General features: G+C 43.2%; 1 protein-coding gene across 8 annotated transcripts in view; it reads right to left on the bottom strand.

Moving 5' to 3' along the window:
• Nucleotides 1-14,075: 14,075 nt before the first annotated feature.
• The window catches only part of LOC106583049 (paired box protein Pax-7), a 61,993-nt gene continuing 58,299 nt past the window's right edge, over nt 14,076-17,769 (bottom strand). For all 8 annotated transcript variants that reach the window (XM_014166816.2, XM_014166817.2, XM_014166813.2 and 5 more), the window contains exon 9: nt 14,076-16,818. In XM_014166816.2, the coding sequence (XP_014022291.1) occupies nt 16,703-16,818 (116 nt within the window). In that variant the 3' untranslated portion in view covers nt 14,076-16,702. The remainder of the gene's footprint in view (nt 16,819-17,769) is intronic.

The following is a 17,769-nucleotide window of genomic DNA, read 5'->3' on the forward strand; positions in this document are numbered from 1 at the left end:
CATCGCCAAGCAGCTTGGTGAGAAGGTGACAACAGACTGATTATTCGCAAATGGAAGAAACACAAAATAACTGTCAATCTCCCTCGGCCTGGGGCTCCATGCAAGATATCACCTCGTGGAGTTGCAATGATCATGAGAACGGTGAGGAATCAGCCCAGAACTACACGGGAGGATCTTGTCAATGATCTCAAGGCAGCTGGGACCATAGTCACCAAGAACACAATTGGTAACACACTACGCCGTGAAGGACTGAAATCCTGCAGCGCCCGCAAGGTCCCCCTGCTCAAGAAAGCACATATACATGCCCGTCTGAAGTTTGCCAATGAACATCTGAATGATTCAGAGGACAACTGGGTGAAAGTGTTGTGGTCAGATGAGACCAAAATGGAGCTCTTTGGCATCAACTCAACTCGCCGTGTTTGGAGGAGGAGGAATGCTGCCTATGACCCCAAGAACACCATCCCCACTGTCAAACATGGAGGTGGAAACATTATGCTTTGGGGGTGTTTTTCTGCTAAGGGGACAGGACAACTTCACCGCATCAAAGGGACGATGGACGGGGCCATGTACCGTCAAATCTTGGGTGAGAACCTCCTTCCCTCAGCCAGGGCATTGAAAATGGGTCGTGGATGGGTATTCCAGCATGACAATGACCCAAAACACGTGGCCAAGGCAACAAAGGAGTGGCTCAAGAAGAAGCACATTAAGGTCCTGGAGTGGCCTAGCCAGTCTCCAGACCTTAATCCCATACAAAATCTGTGGAGGGAGCTGGAGGTTCGAGTTGCCAAACGTCAGCGTTGAAACCTTAATGACTTTGAGAAGATCTGCAAAGAGGAGTGGGACAAAATCCCTCCTGAGATGTGTGCAAACCTGGTGGCCAACTACAAGAAACGTCTGACCTCTGTGATTGACAACAAGGGTTTTGCCACCAAGTACTAAGTCATGTTTTGCAGAGGGGTCAAATACTTATTTCCTTCATTAAAATGCAAATCATTTTATAACATTTTTGACATGTGTTTTTCTGGATTTTTTGTTGTTATTCTGTCTCTCACTGTTCAAATAAACCTACCGTTAAAATTGTAGACTGATCGTTTCTTTGTCAGTGGGCAAACGTACTAAATCAGCAGGGGATCAAATACTTTTTTCCCTCACTGTATATTGGGGTCTAAAGGGTTAACCATTTAGAATGAGTGTCTAAACATAAAGTTTTAACCCTATCCAAAACTTTTACCTCTAATCTTCTAAATTTGATGTTTGGAGCAACTTCAACTTTGGGCTTTTGGAGAAATGGAACGATACTGAACAGACTGTCTACTGGCTGTCTACATCTCTTCACAAGCCAACACCACTTTGGCACTCAACAAACTGTATGGGGCCATAAACAAACTTCAAACCACACACCCAGAGGTGACTTCCTGCTTACGAGCTCAATACGTGCTTCTGTGAAACAGACGTGTGGCTTCAAGACTGTTTTGATAGTACACATTGAGGATTTTATCACATCAGACATGGGCTTCATCAATAAGTGCATAGACGACATAGTCCCCACAGTGACAAACATATCCAAACCAAAAATCATGGATTAAAGGCAATATCCTTAGTGCAGGGCTAAAGACTAGAGCTACCGCTTAGAAAGAATGGGACATGGACATGGATGCATACAAGAAAGCCTGCTACGACCTCCAACAAGACATCAAACGATGAAAAGGACAATATAGGAGGAAGGTGGAATCCTATTACACCGGTTCCGATGCTCGTCGGATATGGGAAGCTTGCTGGCGATATCAGATTACAAAGGGAAACCCAGCCATGAGATGCCCAGTGACGCAGAACTCCCAAACGAGCTAAATTCCTTTTATGGTCGCTTCGAGGAAAGCAACACAGAGTCCAGCATGAAAGCCCCTGTTGTTCCGGATGACTGTGTGCTCTCTCTCTCCATGGCCGATGTGTGTAAAACTTAAACAGGTTAAGACCAGCTGGCAAGTGTCTTCAATTACATTTTCAGTCTTCCTTGTCCCAGTCAGTAATCCAAACATATTTCAAGCTGACCACCATTGTCCCTGTTCCCAATAACTCCAATGTAACCTGCCTAAATGACTATCACTCTGTTGCACTCACATCTGTAATTATGAAGTGCTTTGAAAGGCTGATCATGACACATCAACAGACACCCTGGAGCCACTCCAATTCGCATACCGCCCAATAGATCCACAGATGATGCAATCTCAATTGTATTTCACACTGCCCTCTCCCACCTGGACAAGAGGGGGAATTCTCTATGTGAGAATGCTGTTCATAGAATACAGCTCAGTGTTCAACACTATAGTCCCCTCCAAGCTGATCACCAAGCTCGGGACCCTGGGACTGAACACTTCCCTCTGCAACTGGATCCTGGACTTCCTGATGGGCTGGCACCATGCGATGAGGGTAGGCAACAACATCTCTGCCATGCTGACCCTCAACATGGGTGCCCCTCAAAGGCACGTGCTTAGACCCCTCCTGTACTCCCTGTTTACCCATGACTGTGTGGCCACACAGGACTCCAATACCATCCACAAGTTTGCTGATGACACAAAGGTGGTAGGCCTGATCACAGATGGCAATGAGACAACCTATAGGGAGGAGGTCAGAGAGTTGGCAGTTTGGTGCCAGTACAACAACCTCTCCATCAATGTCAGTAAGACCAAGGAGCTGATCGTGGAATACAGGAGAAAAAGGGGAAAGCACCCCCCCATCCATATCGATGGGGCAGTAGTGGAGTGGGTCGAGAGTCACTCCACTACATCCATATCGACGGGGCAGTAGTGGAGTGGGTCGAGAGTCCCTTGGCATCCACATCAATAAGGACTTAACATGGTCCACACAAACCCACACAGTCATGAAGAGAGCACGACAGCATCTCTTCCCCTTCAGGAATCTGAAAAAACTTGGCAAGGGCTTCGGATCCTTAAAAGGTTCTACAGCTGCACCATCGAGAGCATCTTGACTGGCTGTCTCACCGCTTGGTATGGCAAATGCACCACCCTCAACTGCAAAGCACTACAGAGAATAGTGTGGACAGCACAGTATATCACTGGGGCCGAGTTCCCTGCCATCCATAACCTCTATATCAGGTGGTGTCAGAGGAATGCCGGAAAAATTACCCAAAACTTCAGCCACCCAAGCCGTTGACTGTTCACTCTGCTAATGTCTGTCTGGCAAACGATACCGGTGCATCAGCTCTCGGACCAACAGGCTCCGAGACAGCTTCTACCCCCAAGCCATAAGAATTCTAAATAGCACTATACACACACTCCCTCCCTCCCTCCCTCACACACACTACACTGACACACAACACCCACACACATTCACATACACTACATATGCGCACACACGCACACACATAACACATACACGCATACCAGTGGTGGTCGGTGCCGTTTAAGATGAGGGAGGATTATTCTTTTTTTATGAGCATTTAAGCTACTACACATGATACTCAAATGTTCCCTGTACCCATCATGAGTTTGCTACAACCTAGCCTATGAATGAAAGTTTATAACGTAGGTGCACAGGTTGAGAGAACATTTTTAGTAATTGAGGTAGACAGGCAATGACATATTTAATACCGCCTTGCATACTCTTGCCGGCATGTAGCTGATCTAGGGTGTAATCATTAGTCCAACAGTTGTAAACGAGAGTTTTCTATTAAAAACATTTTTCAACAGAATCGGGGGAATGAATACCCCCCTGATCACAAGCAAAAACAGGTCCCTTTCATAGCAGCCACAAACAAACAGCATGATCACTTTGCTCATTCTATTTCTTCTTGCTTCTATTTGTTCTCCTCCTCTCACTTTTTCTCTTTGCTTGTGGTCTTCAGTGCACAATATCAGCTGTCTGTGACCAGCCAAACCTTCCTATCATAACCACTAACCGCTGCACACAGCCTACATCATTGTCACCATATTAGCTAACGTCATAGTCAATATAGCTACTAGAACTAACACATTAGTAAGCCCGCTACAATCATGCAGTACAGTGTACAGTCAGCAAGCAGTTAAGCAGTTACACTGGCGTGCCCCAGTGGCCAATATATTTATAAAACCAGAAGCTTACCTTGATTTGGAAGAGTTCCAGTGTTGGATAGCCATAGCCAGCTAGCTAACGTAGCATCCCTTTCTGTTTGAGTCGGGTGTTTGAGTAGGCTAAACTAGCTAGCTGCATTTACTAGCTAAGTAGGTGAATGTTAAAAAGATTACAACGCAAAATACAGCTAGCTCTCTCTCTCTTGCTTCTCCTTCATTTTTGAAAAATGTATTTGTTAAACAGTGTGTTTTAATAAATTATTATGTGAATATATTTAGTATAGTTTTATCAAAAATGTATTGAGGAGGATGGTCCTCTCCTTCCTACTCTTAGCAGCCTCCACTGACGCATACCGACACAACACACATACACACATTTTCACACATACACACATTCACACATACCGACACAACACACATACACACATACCGACACAACACACATACACACATACCGACACAACACACATACACACATACACACATACCGACACAACACACATACACACATACATACATACCGACACAACACACATACACACAACACACATTTTCACACAACATATACTGCTGCTACTCTTGTTATTATCTATTCTGTCTAGTCACTTTACCCTGCCTTTATGTACGTACATATCTTCCTCAAATACCTCGTACCCCTGCACATTGATCTGATACTATCTGTATATACCTTCATTCTTGTGTATTTTATGGTAACAAAAGTCTACACCTGTTGTATCCGTCTCATGTGAAAAATAACATTTGATTTGATTTGACGAGGAGTCAACCCTGGGTGTCACAAACACTTCGAAATTTGACATTTGGCGCAACTTAGAAATGTTATTTTTGAAGAAATGTGGATAAATGTCTAATTGTGCAGTTTGACTGTGAGATCTTGTTGCCGTGTTCAGTGGCGGTCCCCACATATAAGCCTAAATGAACTGCCTGGCTAGAGTGTATAATGTGGTTTATAGGACCCTAAGGAAGCACTTGGGGAAATGTTTTCCTTGGCTGTCATTTAAGTTCTGTGATCTTACAACACAGAGATTGTTTAACCAACACAGAGAGTGTTTAACCAACACTGAGAGTGTTTAACCAACACTGGGAGTGTTTAACCAACACTGAGAGTGTTTAACCAACACTCAGCATTTCTCATTCTCCTCTTAATATTGTGCCTGTTTGCCAAGGAGAGAAGAGTTGGCCAATATATGGGCTCTGCTCTGCTCTGTCTCTCTCTCTCTCGCTCTCTTTCTCTGTGCTCTCTCTTTCTCTCTGTCTCGCTCACTCTCTTTCTCTCTCTCTCTCTGTCTCTCTCTCACTCTCTCTCAATCACTCTCTCTCTCACACACACACTCGCACACACACACACCGCTAAATACACCCATAGTCCTCAGCAGAGCAGACGAGTGGAGGGAGGATATCCCCCTGGCAGAGATGCTGGCGGCCACAGCACAGAACATAGTTACCTTCCATTATGGGCATAATTAGGGACCTGCGGTGAAGTTGTCACCTCTTAGTGTAGTGATGAAGGGTGGGAATCCAAAACCAGGAGGAATTCACTCCCAAGTGCTACCAAATCTGAGAGTGGTGAAAACGTCCTCCTACATTTAGGTAGGAGCTATGCATAAATATCATTTTCCCTTGAGAGTTCTCTTACTGTATGTCTCCAGGTTTACAGTAACAAAATGGCAGAATGATTTTGAGCCAGCGGGTAATAATTGTATGACCAATCGGCAATCCTTCTATTACGCTACAGTTATCTCTTTCGCTTCGGACAGTTACTACAATGTAGCAACATGCCTGTAATGGTAACACACCTACAATAAATAATATCACTTTCTGTTTTGGTTTCAGTGTATTTTGTACCTTTATACTTTATATATCATCATACCTGTATCTTTTAGGTGCTTACATTAAGAAGGTGCTTACATTAATCTAATGGCCAGGACTGCCCTACAGCATTCTATAAATGTTGGTTAAGACAAGATATAAATATATTTTTTACCTTTATTTAACTAGGTAAGTCAGTTTAAGTTAAGAACAAATTCTTATTTTCAATGACGGCCTAGGAACAGTGGCTTAACTGCCTTGTTCAGGGGCAGAATGACTGATTTTTACCATGTCAGCTCTGGGATTCGATCTTGCAACCTTTCGGCTACTAGTCCAACGCTCTAACCACTAGGCTACCCGCTGCTGTTGATAATATTGTAAGTGGGTTATGTGAAAATCACATGTTCACGTTAACAACCTCATCTTAATCTCTCCCTGGCAGTATTTCAAATAATTGCAATTAACAGCTAATCTACTCTGAGAAATTAAGTTTGCTTTAGTGGTCTTATAACAATAATTAGAGCTTTCCAGAAATGCTTAATGTAGACAGGCTCAGAGCCAATACACATTAAATTGATAGGGAGGAGGAGAGTGTAGAGCTGGGTTGTAATATGACAAACAAGGCAGAACATTTAGTTTGGCGTGGTATGAGTTAATCAGTCAAAATGGCAGACATGTTGAGGAAACAGTTATTTGAGTCTCTGCTGAGATGCTGATGGGGCCACTGATTCAATTAGAGGGCCCTTAAGACTCCGCCAACAGGTCTTCTAGGCCGGGAGGCCCGGGGAGGACAGCAACGTGCAGCTGGCTAGCAGGGGAACCCAATGCAGACTGACAGGCGAGGAGCACGACGCTGTACTGTATGTTCCAGACTGCACGTCACTTATTATTTCATTGTTGACAGGAGCAGCAGCTGCATATGGTTGACCGTTTGAAGTGAAATAACAGTGGACTTAATTATTAATTAATTGTTGGTTCTTTTCATGAAAATATAAATAGAACACAAAATGATGTATTGGTGAAAAAAACATAACAAATCATTGTTATGTTGTGGAAACATTTTCATGTTTAGGATAATGTGCAATTGATTTTGAATATATTGTTCCTTAGTTAATTTCTTTTTAGTGTCATTGATTATTTCCACAGGTCATGTCCACTTTCTTAGCATTTCTGCATAGAATACAATCATTATTTCACAGTTTGAATAAGAAAGCAATCATATAAAGCAACTCTGGACAGATAATTTGATCTGGTGCAACACATCCATTTTAATATTTGTTATCAGATTCTACAATATCTGCATAAAAAAGTATTGTCTATTTTCATAAAAATATATTAATGTTGTGTTAAACATCTGTGGAGCTGGCAAGTGTCTGTCAGAAGGTAATTTACCATGGCCTTATGCACCATTTCTCTCAAGTGCATGATAAAAGACTCTTAAGCCCTGTTACCATGGCAGCAACACAACTTTCTCCATGCAGCATTGCTTGTGTAACAACAATTGGAGTAGGCATTTAACTGTCTTAATGAGATAATTACAATAGCATACACCCTGGCTGCTGCTAAACACTGGGCTAGATGGCCTATTTACATAAGTTAATGACATAGAACTCTAAGGGTATCAAGTGCACCAGATTGACACATTTTTATAACCTGTGAAGAAAATATTTTGTGATTAAAATTTCACAATACATCTCTTGAATAAATCAAAAAAGTGCCTGATGAATCGTCAGTAATAAAGTATTTTTTAATAGATACAAAATGATGAAAACAGTTGTGTACCATTTGTAGGCTGTACATTACTGTGCATTGTGACATTAGATTGCCAAATGATGGAATGCTGCGTGATGAGGTGGGTTAGGGGGAGAGGGAGTATTCATTTCTCTTCTTAGAGAGGTGAGGTTGAATATCATATGATATGGCCCCAGCACCATGCTGGGTTCCCTGGTGCTGCCCCCTCTCATCTGAGAGAAGAGGCTCTCCTCCCCTGCTAAGTTTGCAAAGTCCAATTTCCAGCTAATATGTAGGTCGTGACAGCGGGTGCACAGGGCCTGGTAGGACATAATGGCTATGGGATTGTAAATATTGGTTTTAGAGAGTCACAAATGAGGGGCAGGCGCAGCGAAATTTCCATTGAGTATGCGGCGGCATCACTGGAGGCCCTAGTGCAGCCGAATAGATTTTCCATTCTAGTGTGTCACATTAGATTTTCTGAGGTGCTCGGTGGCAGGTACATGTCATTAGTAACACTTTAGCGTGGTAATGAACCTTTTATTTATCCGGTGCTCTTCTCATGAATGAATAAGGAGCTGCTCTCCAGCTGTGCCCAGTCGGGAGCAGTGAGGAGCAGGCAGGAAAGGTAGAGAGAGAGCCAGGGCCTGGAACACAGAGGAGAGGAGGGGACAGACACAGGGCTCTGGGGACTGGTGAGGTGGGATGAACTGTCATTATACACACACACGCACACACACACACACACACACACACACACACACACACACACACACACACACACACACACACACACACACACACACACACACACACACACACACACTCCTCACCTCTGTTCCATGGGGTACTGATCTGACACTCTATTTACACACACATTTACACACTTCCACCCAACCTTAAGTAATACATTACTCAGAAGAGCTTTATCCCCAGAATCTGTGTCACCAAACTGTCAATTCAACCGATGTTCCTTCAGAAAACTGACACATACACCATATTCATACTGAAAATGAATTTTAACATGCAAAGGCTCAACCAATTATAACATACAGATTCCTACATCTTGATTTCCTATTTTTGTTTTCCTATTATTGTTTATTTTCCCAACTATTAATTAATTCATAGAGAAATGCTCTTTCTTTGACACACAGGAGCCGTGACATTGAGAGGCTAAACCAACACATCCCGTGTAATTTCCCTGATACAGTGGGTCTTTACTGTAAAAACAATATGTCAGACTCACTCTCCATTAGGTTGTGTGTTGCCTCTGCTGTGCTGAGTAGGGCTGTAGTTTACCACCTTTGCAGTCCAATTGTCAGTAGCTGTGATTGTAGGTCAGTTTCTTGTTTCTCTAGTGTTTTTTGCATGGTCAGTGAGTTGTTAGGTGTCAGTTTCCCAGGGCTGTACTGCTGTAGCTCTCTCTCTCTCTCCAGACACCCTATCTGGCCCGGTGTAGCTGAGCCCTGGCGGCTGCCACAGTGAAGCGGTCAGAGTGGCGTCCACTGGCGTGGTCAGGGCCCCATGTCACCCCCAGTGTCCTCTCTGTTCATTTCCCTTTCATCCTGAGTGTGAAATCGCTGCCGGTGTGGCGCTGATCCAGCATTAAGAGGTCAAGTATTGAAATCTGATGTGCACCTCTGTGGGAGTCTAACAGATGGAGGGGAAAACGAGAAGAAGGGAGGGAAGGGGGTATGGAGGGTTTATAAGCCCCCTCTGGACTGCACCAGACCGGCCACAGGGCCAGGGAGGGTAAAGATACAATCTATTTTCGAGTGAACATTTCTAGGGCTGGGTTCCTTTACTGTTTCCTACCAATAGGGACCAATGTCCAGGTTTGATTGACTAGCATAGAGCCATCACTTGTTCTCATCATCTAAAAGATGTACCACTACGTGAATAAAACAAATTCTGACCAAATAACGGGAAAATGACTGACAACGGTCTGCATAAATTAAACCCTAGCGTTCAATAATTTTTAAATAATAACACTGCTACTGAAAATGTGAGTTGGATGAGGTACTTTTTCCAAATTAAAGTTGTTGAAAGTTCTTAATCTAGTCTCAATTGAATGCTCAATCTCTGTGTGAATCCTGATACAAACATAACAGTCTGAGGTATCACATTTCCCATGGGCTACACTTTTATCCCTCTCTCTCTCTCTGTCTCCCTCTTTCTTTTTCATTCCCTCACCAGACCACCTCCAACACCACTGCCCAAAGAAGTTCTCTCCATGCAACACACTCCTCTTTCAAGAATCTGTTGAGTTCAGAATCTACCGAAACTTTGGATCTGAAACACAAACATATTTTATTAAAGGGTGTTCGTAATCACAAATAAATAGCATTTGTGTTGATGAGTGCAGAACAGAGCAAAGCTGGGGGAGAGAGAGAGGTGCCTATCTCAGACAGGAGCAGATAGCTAGTAGATATGATTCCCCCGATTAGGAACCATAATTTGGCTTTTAGAGATAGCTCCGGGGGCCGCTGTGCAGAGCCCCACCGCTGATTTACTGTGTGTATGCATGTGAGTGTGTTTTTTTTTTTTGTAAATATGTTTTTATCTCTGGCATTGAAGAGCTTTTCATCTCTGATGATTTTCTCTCTTTTTTTATGTATTTTCCCCAGAAGGTGAGATCACAAACTCACAGAAAGCAGAGTGGCATGTTTTAAAGCGATGGACAAAATACAAATATTTGAAAATGTATTTCATGGTAATTATGTCAAGTTTCATGGCCCTGGCACAGTACTGAGGCACAGCCTGGATGCTTTAATTTGTATAGAAATTGTAATCATTTGTTCATTTCAAGGTGAAAATTGCATTTTTTAATTTAAATTGTATCCTGCGTGGTAGGCTATTATCTAGAAAAATTGTCTCTGTGTATGGTGGTCTATGCCCAGGCGTCACGCCTGTTAGGAGCCCACTTCTCCTGAGAAAGGACTTATGTACGTATCTCCTGACTGAATCCACCGAGTTTGTTCTTTACTTAGGGGCCGCCACTGTCTGCACTCATTTCCATTTTTGTTCTTAATATTAATTAGTCTGAGAGCACAGCACAGATTTTAAATGTAAATGAAGCTAGGCTTCACAGTGATTTTTTATCTCATTCCCATCTCTTAGATTTACAACTTCACTTGGCCTTTTTTCTCCCTCATCTCCTTTTCAAACTCCTTCATGGGAGGTTTGTGTGTGTGTGTGTGTGTGTGTGTGTGTGTGTGTGTGTGTGTGTGTGTGTGTGTGTGTGTGTGTGTGTGTGTGTGTGTGTGTGTGTGTGTGTGTGTGTGCGTGCGTGCGTGCGTGCGTGCGTGCGTGCGTGCGTGCGTGCGTGCGTGCGTGAATGTGAGATGTGAGATGTGAGGTGTTTGTGTGTGTCTGTGGGATGGATCCTAGAGGTGACGAGCAGAAAGCTGCGGCTCAGGTACACAGCCTATGCTGGAATAATTACAGGATTTGGGGGATTATTATACTGTAAGTGCTTTCATGGTGACAGCTGGGAGCTTTTTTAGTCCCTGTGACGCATAAGCTCAAAGAATAAAACCCAGTCTTCCTAAAGCCTGTCTTAATCATTCCTCAGCATGTACCTACACAAGGCTTTGAACCCCAGTTGAGAATACTATTAGAATACTGTTTTCATATTCCAGATTAATCATCTATCATTTTGGAATTTTGATTTCTTTGAATGTCTTATGACCATATATAGATGATGTTATGATGATTATTTGTATTTTTGTTCCATAAACTTTCTGGGAACGATTACAGGCAGGTTTCCTCATGAGGGAGACCTCTCACTGGTTGTTTCCTTCCTACCTTCCCTTCTCATTCTCCACGCCTCTCAACCGCTCGTTCTTCAATTGCAGGTTTTATATTACAGCATGGCTAAGGTCCTAAATGAGATCTAAATCACTGTCTCTATGACTCACTCGGGAAGTGTGTGGCTGGCTGGGCTGTACTGTTGCAGTGACTTCTCCATCCATCCCTGACTGCCTCCTGAGTGATAGGGCCCCTTGGTCCCCTCTCTCCACTCTGAGGCTCAGGAGTTTCATTTCCATCCCTGTGATCTAAACAAACCCATTACCTTCAGCAGCCACGTAGCTCTGCACAGGGCAGGACTCAAGCCCCAAACCCTGGGCCAAGGGACTGACTGACTGACAGACACAGCCCAGAGCTAAGCCACTGTGGCACACCGCACAGCCACCTTCAATGGCCATACGTCTGTATTGGAGAGCTGTATAGTCAAGCCCTCTGCACTTTATCTAAACCATTCCAGAGAGGCGAGGGGAATCGGCTCTTGTGGGCTCTGTTCATCCCCTGCTCCTGTAGTCAATCAATTAGGGGATCAAAGGAGGAGAAGAGTGAAGTGTCACAAAGCTTCTCCCACCCACAGCTGGCTGGGGCTGCCACCTCGGCCCTCGTCCCTGTCTGAGGGACAGTAGCCCAGAGGAAAACAGAAGTCCCAGGCTGGGACTTCTGGACCACATGTCAGACCAGAGGGAACAATCAGAACACATGCATGGGTTTGATCTGGACAACCACAACACAAACTTTAGAAGGATAGGGTTAACCATGACCTACACTGAGGAAAGATCCTGATAACAATACATATTGGAACAATGTCAGGACCTATCCATCAAGATTCAGTGGTATATTTACTGTTTTTTTAACTAGTCAAGTCAAGAACAAATTCTTATTTACAATGACAGCCTACTCCAGCCAAACCCCAATTGTGCACCACCCTATGGGACTCCCAATCACAGCCAGACGTGACACAGCCTGGATTCAAACCAGGTACTATACTGACACCTCTTGCACTGAGATGCAGTGCCTTAGACCACTGCGCCACATATGACAACTAGGTCTGGTATCAGTTCTTAAAAAATGTACTATAGTACAATTTCCTGTCCTCTTCTCTAACAATTTACTGAATTTATATTTCAACAAATGAAATACATTAAATTAAAATCTTAACATAAATTACCCAAATGACCAATTCCTTAAATTCTCTCATTCTCACACAACTCTTTTTATTTCTCCTATGAGATAGATTTTCAAATTGACCATTTTTCCTCAAATTATATACTGTTATTCACATATACAGTTCCTGTTAACTGTGCGGCAATCTTTAAGCTGATACACTGTTAGCATTCTTAAGAATATTTGGCTGTGTCAAAACCACTTTTTGGTTTCTTTGTTGTTTGATTCTAGCTAAAGGCTTGAGCCTCTAATTTTCAATTCATTCTTTGTTCTTCACCTTTAGGTTTAAATAACCACTGAACAAAACATTTTAGAATTACATGTATTATATATTAATGTGTGTTAATGTGTTTTAATTGCAAATTAATTAATTAAATGCACAATATTCCTGAGAAGAATAAATATGCATAGAACGCCATTCATTGTGTTTTCATAAAATACAGCATAATGAATTATAAAGAAGTAGGAAACCGTACTGTGTGCTGTATTTATTTTTTTTAACGAACAAAATGTCGTAATTCATGTATGAGAATTGATCTAAAGTAGTCCTAACCTGCTGGTGATTTGTCCTTAATAATGCATTTTGAAAAGGTATAATGGCTAGTTCAGTTTGGTCTAGTGATACTGTAGCATTACCAAATCCAGACTATGCATTGGCCCTCAGAGATAAGGGTTAAATCCTTGAGTTCCCCATTTCACTACCTACAATATGTAACTCTCATTTATCCTCTCATTCGTTTCCCATCAGTCTCTATCAATAAAACTGCATAATACATTAAGATAACGGACTGCTGAAATATGGAAGTGTTCCTAAATTATTGTATTTCATTTTAAACATACCTAAAGCGCTATCTACATGCCATTTAAAAGTGGTAATGGTAAGAGGACCTTCACTAGACGTTAATATACAGCACAGCTGGCAGTCCCAATGCCAAACTGGATGGATTCCTCAGCGCTCCTACCACACAACCACGATTTTCTGTGACTGTGTGCAATAATTTACAGACACCATTCCAGAGCATAGCACATGAGCCCCAGACAGACAGACAACAGGGGTGGAGAGGAGATCATAGCTGTAAAGTGTACAGAATGAATGACTTCCTACAGCTGTGTCTTGCAGCAGCCCTGACCAGCTCCCCCAGCTAGCAACACTCTCTCCCCTAGGATCTGGGACTGCTCAGCTCTCTCACACACACCGCTCACTGGGATGGAAGCAGAGGTGGTCCAGAGGCCCATAGAATGTAATACACACATGTGCATGTGCCATGCATGCACACGTGTGCACTACACACAGAGCAAGTGTGCATTGTAGGGAAAAGAGAGGTGAAAAGTTCAGATGAATCCCCACCGGGCTGAATACTCAACTTCAGAGGGCATGATTTTCCTTACAGAAAAAATGACCAATTTGAAATCTTTATTTGACACCTTCATACTGTATTCAAACTGATATGAAACCTCAAAAAAGGACAAAGCAATGAATCTTTTTTAGCTCTTTAATTGATAACAGTTACGCCAGTGTTACAGTAAACACACCAACAGGCTGAAGGTAGTAAATACCACTACTCTAATACTTCATACAGCAGAATAAATTATACCAAGGTAATATACACACATGTGGAACAGAAAGGGGATAAAGCAGAACACAGATTCCATAAAGCAAGTAAACAGGTCAGGAGTCAGGTGTTAGAAATGGATTTGATACACTAGAAGCGTAAACAAAAACCAAAAAGTAATATTTGTTTTCTTATATACACAATAATGGGGCATCATTAAACAGAGCTTTCAGACCAGCCTGGTTTCAGTGCTTCAGAGTCATTACTTTTAGTGAGGTGTTCTCCACTGGAGATGTGTGGTCTGGAGCCTGGCTGTACACACACACAGCCAGAGAACACACTGGCCGGCCAACTGTTCTATTCTGACTCCTTTCCCTGACAGGAGAGGTCCCCATCCTGCATGGCATCAAAGCTGTGCTGCTGAACCCCTGGACAATGTTTCACATTGAGGGAGGTCAGAGTTCAGACAGATGTGTAATGGTCCACAGTAAGGTTTGCACGCGGATCATGAGTCCATAAGATCAAGTGCTGGAATACACCTTCCAATGGTCCTGGCTGCACTTGTAGGTGGAATAATAGCTTTCCTCTGGTCACCATCAAAATGAATTGGTCTCTCTCTCTCTCTCAACTAACAACCTCTTTTATACAATTATTCCATTCAGGAAGTTTAATGGAATTTTCTCCTAATTTAATATACAGAATTCCCTACTTAGCTTGGCTCAAAACACTGCATTTTGGTTTAAAGAAATTCATATAATATAACACAACCAAAAACAACAGAAGGAAACCAGTAAAGAAAACTATAAAATACACTGACTTCCGCAGATCCCTTGCTTAACTACCACTGAACATTGTTGTTGTTTTAGTATAAAACATACTCTTTATAAACAAACAATACACAACCTGCTACTGTACAATTTCCATTTAAAGGCGACAAAGGGCTAAATCCTGACTTGGAATATGCATACGTAACTCACTCCAACTTTTGCAAAAAAAATAGCAAAAATCATACACGGATATAAATGAGAGATTGGTGTGAAGGTTCAAGTTAGAATTCAGCCCAACATAGTTTGTGTCAAAAATCAACTATGAGTGCTACACAAATGTTTAATATTAGCTATTCTTAAAAAAAAATGTTTTTGTACATTTCTGCGAGTGTGTCGGTCAAAGCAGGAGTTGAATGTCCAGGGGATTAGAAGGGGGTGGATCCGGTCGGAGCCAGAGAGGGGGCCAGCCAGGGCTGTTACCTGTGCCCTTTCACAATTGAAAGGATTATTTGATTTGACAAAGTGCATGTGAATGGCACAGTTTGCCTACTCTTAATCTCATCATGGGCAGAGGAATGTGACTGGCATCAGTCAGCCATGGTGGAGGAATATTCCAGAGGAATGTTTCAGAGGAATGCACACCTGGTCCAAACCAACATGTTAAACAGCTACATGTGCTTTCATGTCTTAATTAAACAAAGAAAATATAAAACCTGGCTGGTAATGAGAAGGGCCATTTATAATTAGCTTTGACACTATGTTGCTGTAGTTTAATCTCCTTCAATTGTTAAAGTCACATAGAGCTTTTGGGTAGGGGGTTTAGTCCTCCTTGGCAAGGTCCATATTTCTAAACAAAATACATTAATTTCCCCAATCCTGTTTTTACAAACAATGCCCTCCTCCCCATGGAGTACAGCTAAGGATGGATGTTGGGAGGGGGGAAGCCATTGGCTGCCAAACCGCTGCTAATTCCCAGTAGAATCCGCCCAGCCAGACTTCCCACTGAGTGGCCAAGTTCTTTAGGAATGTCAAGTTGAATATGAAAGTGGGAAGGTCAAATCGCTCACGAACATTAGAGCTCAGGGTACAGGCAGAGGAACCACAGCCTGGAAAACAATCAGCTTCTCTCTCTGACTGGACCAACACACAAACACACACACACCACTGAAACCCACCACATCACCTCAGACATCAGCTAGTATTTCACACGGAGAGAGAAAATAACTATGAAGGGAATAACAAACAAAAACAGAACCACATTAATCATAATCGTAACAGCAATAATAATATTAACAATATTGATATAAAAAAACAAGAGTGATAATCATTTGAATGATATTGGCTTAGTGAACTATTATAAACAACAAGGTCAAAGTACATTTGGAAGTGGCTCTGAGTGTTGTGCTGGACTGGACTGCAGTGTGCACCCAGTGTTCTCCATGCTGGCTGGGGCCATCATCTCTGGGTTGCCTGTGCAGAGCCAATCAGGGAGGAGGGCACAGGGGAGTGGCAGAGCCACGGTTTAGGGGTCTTGGGGTAGAGGATCGGGCTGCCTGTTGGTTATCCATGGAAAGGCAGTTCTAATGACAAGTCCTCTCATAATCAAGAGGCAAAAAGACACTCTGACATACACAGAGACATCCTGACTGCCTGCAGGGTGGGGAGGGGGAGAGAGTGGTGCAGTGGTTAGGCTGCAGGGAGGAGGGGGGGGGGGGGGCAGCAGGGTTGTATATGTTAAAGGGGTGTTGAGTTTAGACTGGGTGGAGCCAGGCAGAGGCTGAGTGTTTCAGTAGGCCTGTCCCGTCTCCACCTGCAGCAGTCCCAGGACAGCAGAGTGGTCTCCCAGCTTCATCCTCCTCTGGGTGGACAGACTCACATTCTTAGTCAGGTAGTCCACTGCAGCTAGAGAGAACAGACACACAGATAAACGTGAACATGTGAGGGATAAACACACATAAATATACATGCACAACACGCACAAAGAAACACACATACACACTGACAGGTGGCTAACTCCTCAAACACACCCCTTTCTGTCCTTTTTGTTCAATGTCATTTTCTTTTTCTTTCTATACTCCGTTCAAAATGAGTTGTGGCAGAACCAAGTAGAGTAAAATAAAAGAAATAATTAGAAAAAAATCATTCTCTCTCCCATGCCCTGTCTGAGGTTGACACAGACTTGGCACAGGGCATGTGCCACCTCATAGAGTCTCCATGCTATCAGTCAGCATGGTCCCAGTGTGTGTCGTGTGTGCCAGTCTTCATTACACTTAGCATCTCTGATTTCATGCCCTCCACACTCCCTATCCTGGATCATTTTCATCAGTGAGACAGCAGCTTTCTTTTCTCTCCTCCGTTCATTAGCCAGCCACTGTGCTCAATCACTGTCTTAATTAAGCACACATCAGATCACATCCACACCATCATCAGTCTCTCTGCTCTGCAAGCTGGCTGATAATAACGCTACTGGCATACACACACACGCACGCACGCACGCACACGCACGCATATGCGCACACACGCGCACACACACACACACACACACACACACACACACACACACACACACACACACACACACACACACACACACACACACACACACACACACACACACACACACACACACACACACACACACACACACACACACACACACAGGTATACAACAGGACCAAAGGGAGGCTGGCTGGGGAAGTGTGGTTCAGTTTACCCCTTATGAAGGGTTGTGACAGCATCAGTCAATAATTATGTTAATCTAATCAGCCTGTTTCCTGTCCCGAGGTGTGTGCGTGTGTGTGTGTGTGTGTGTGTGTGTGTGTGTGTGTGTGTGTGTGTGTGTGTGTGTGTGTG

The sequence above is a fragment of the Salmo salar genome, chromosome ssa22 (assembly GCF_905237065.1).
Source record: "Salmo salar chromosome ssa22, Ssal_v3.1, whole genome shotgun sequence".
Taxonomy (NCBI): domain Eukaryota; kingdom Metazoa; phylum Chordata; class Actinopteri; order Salmoniformes; family Salmonidae; genus Salmo; species Salmo salar.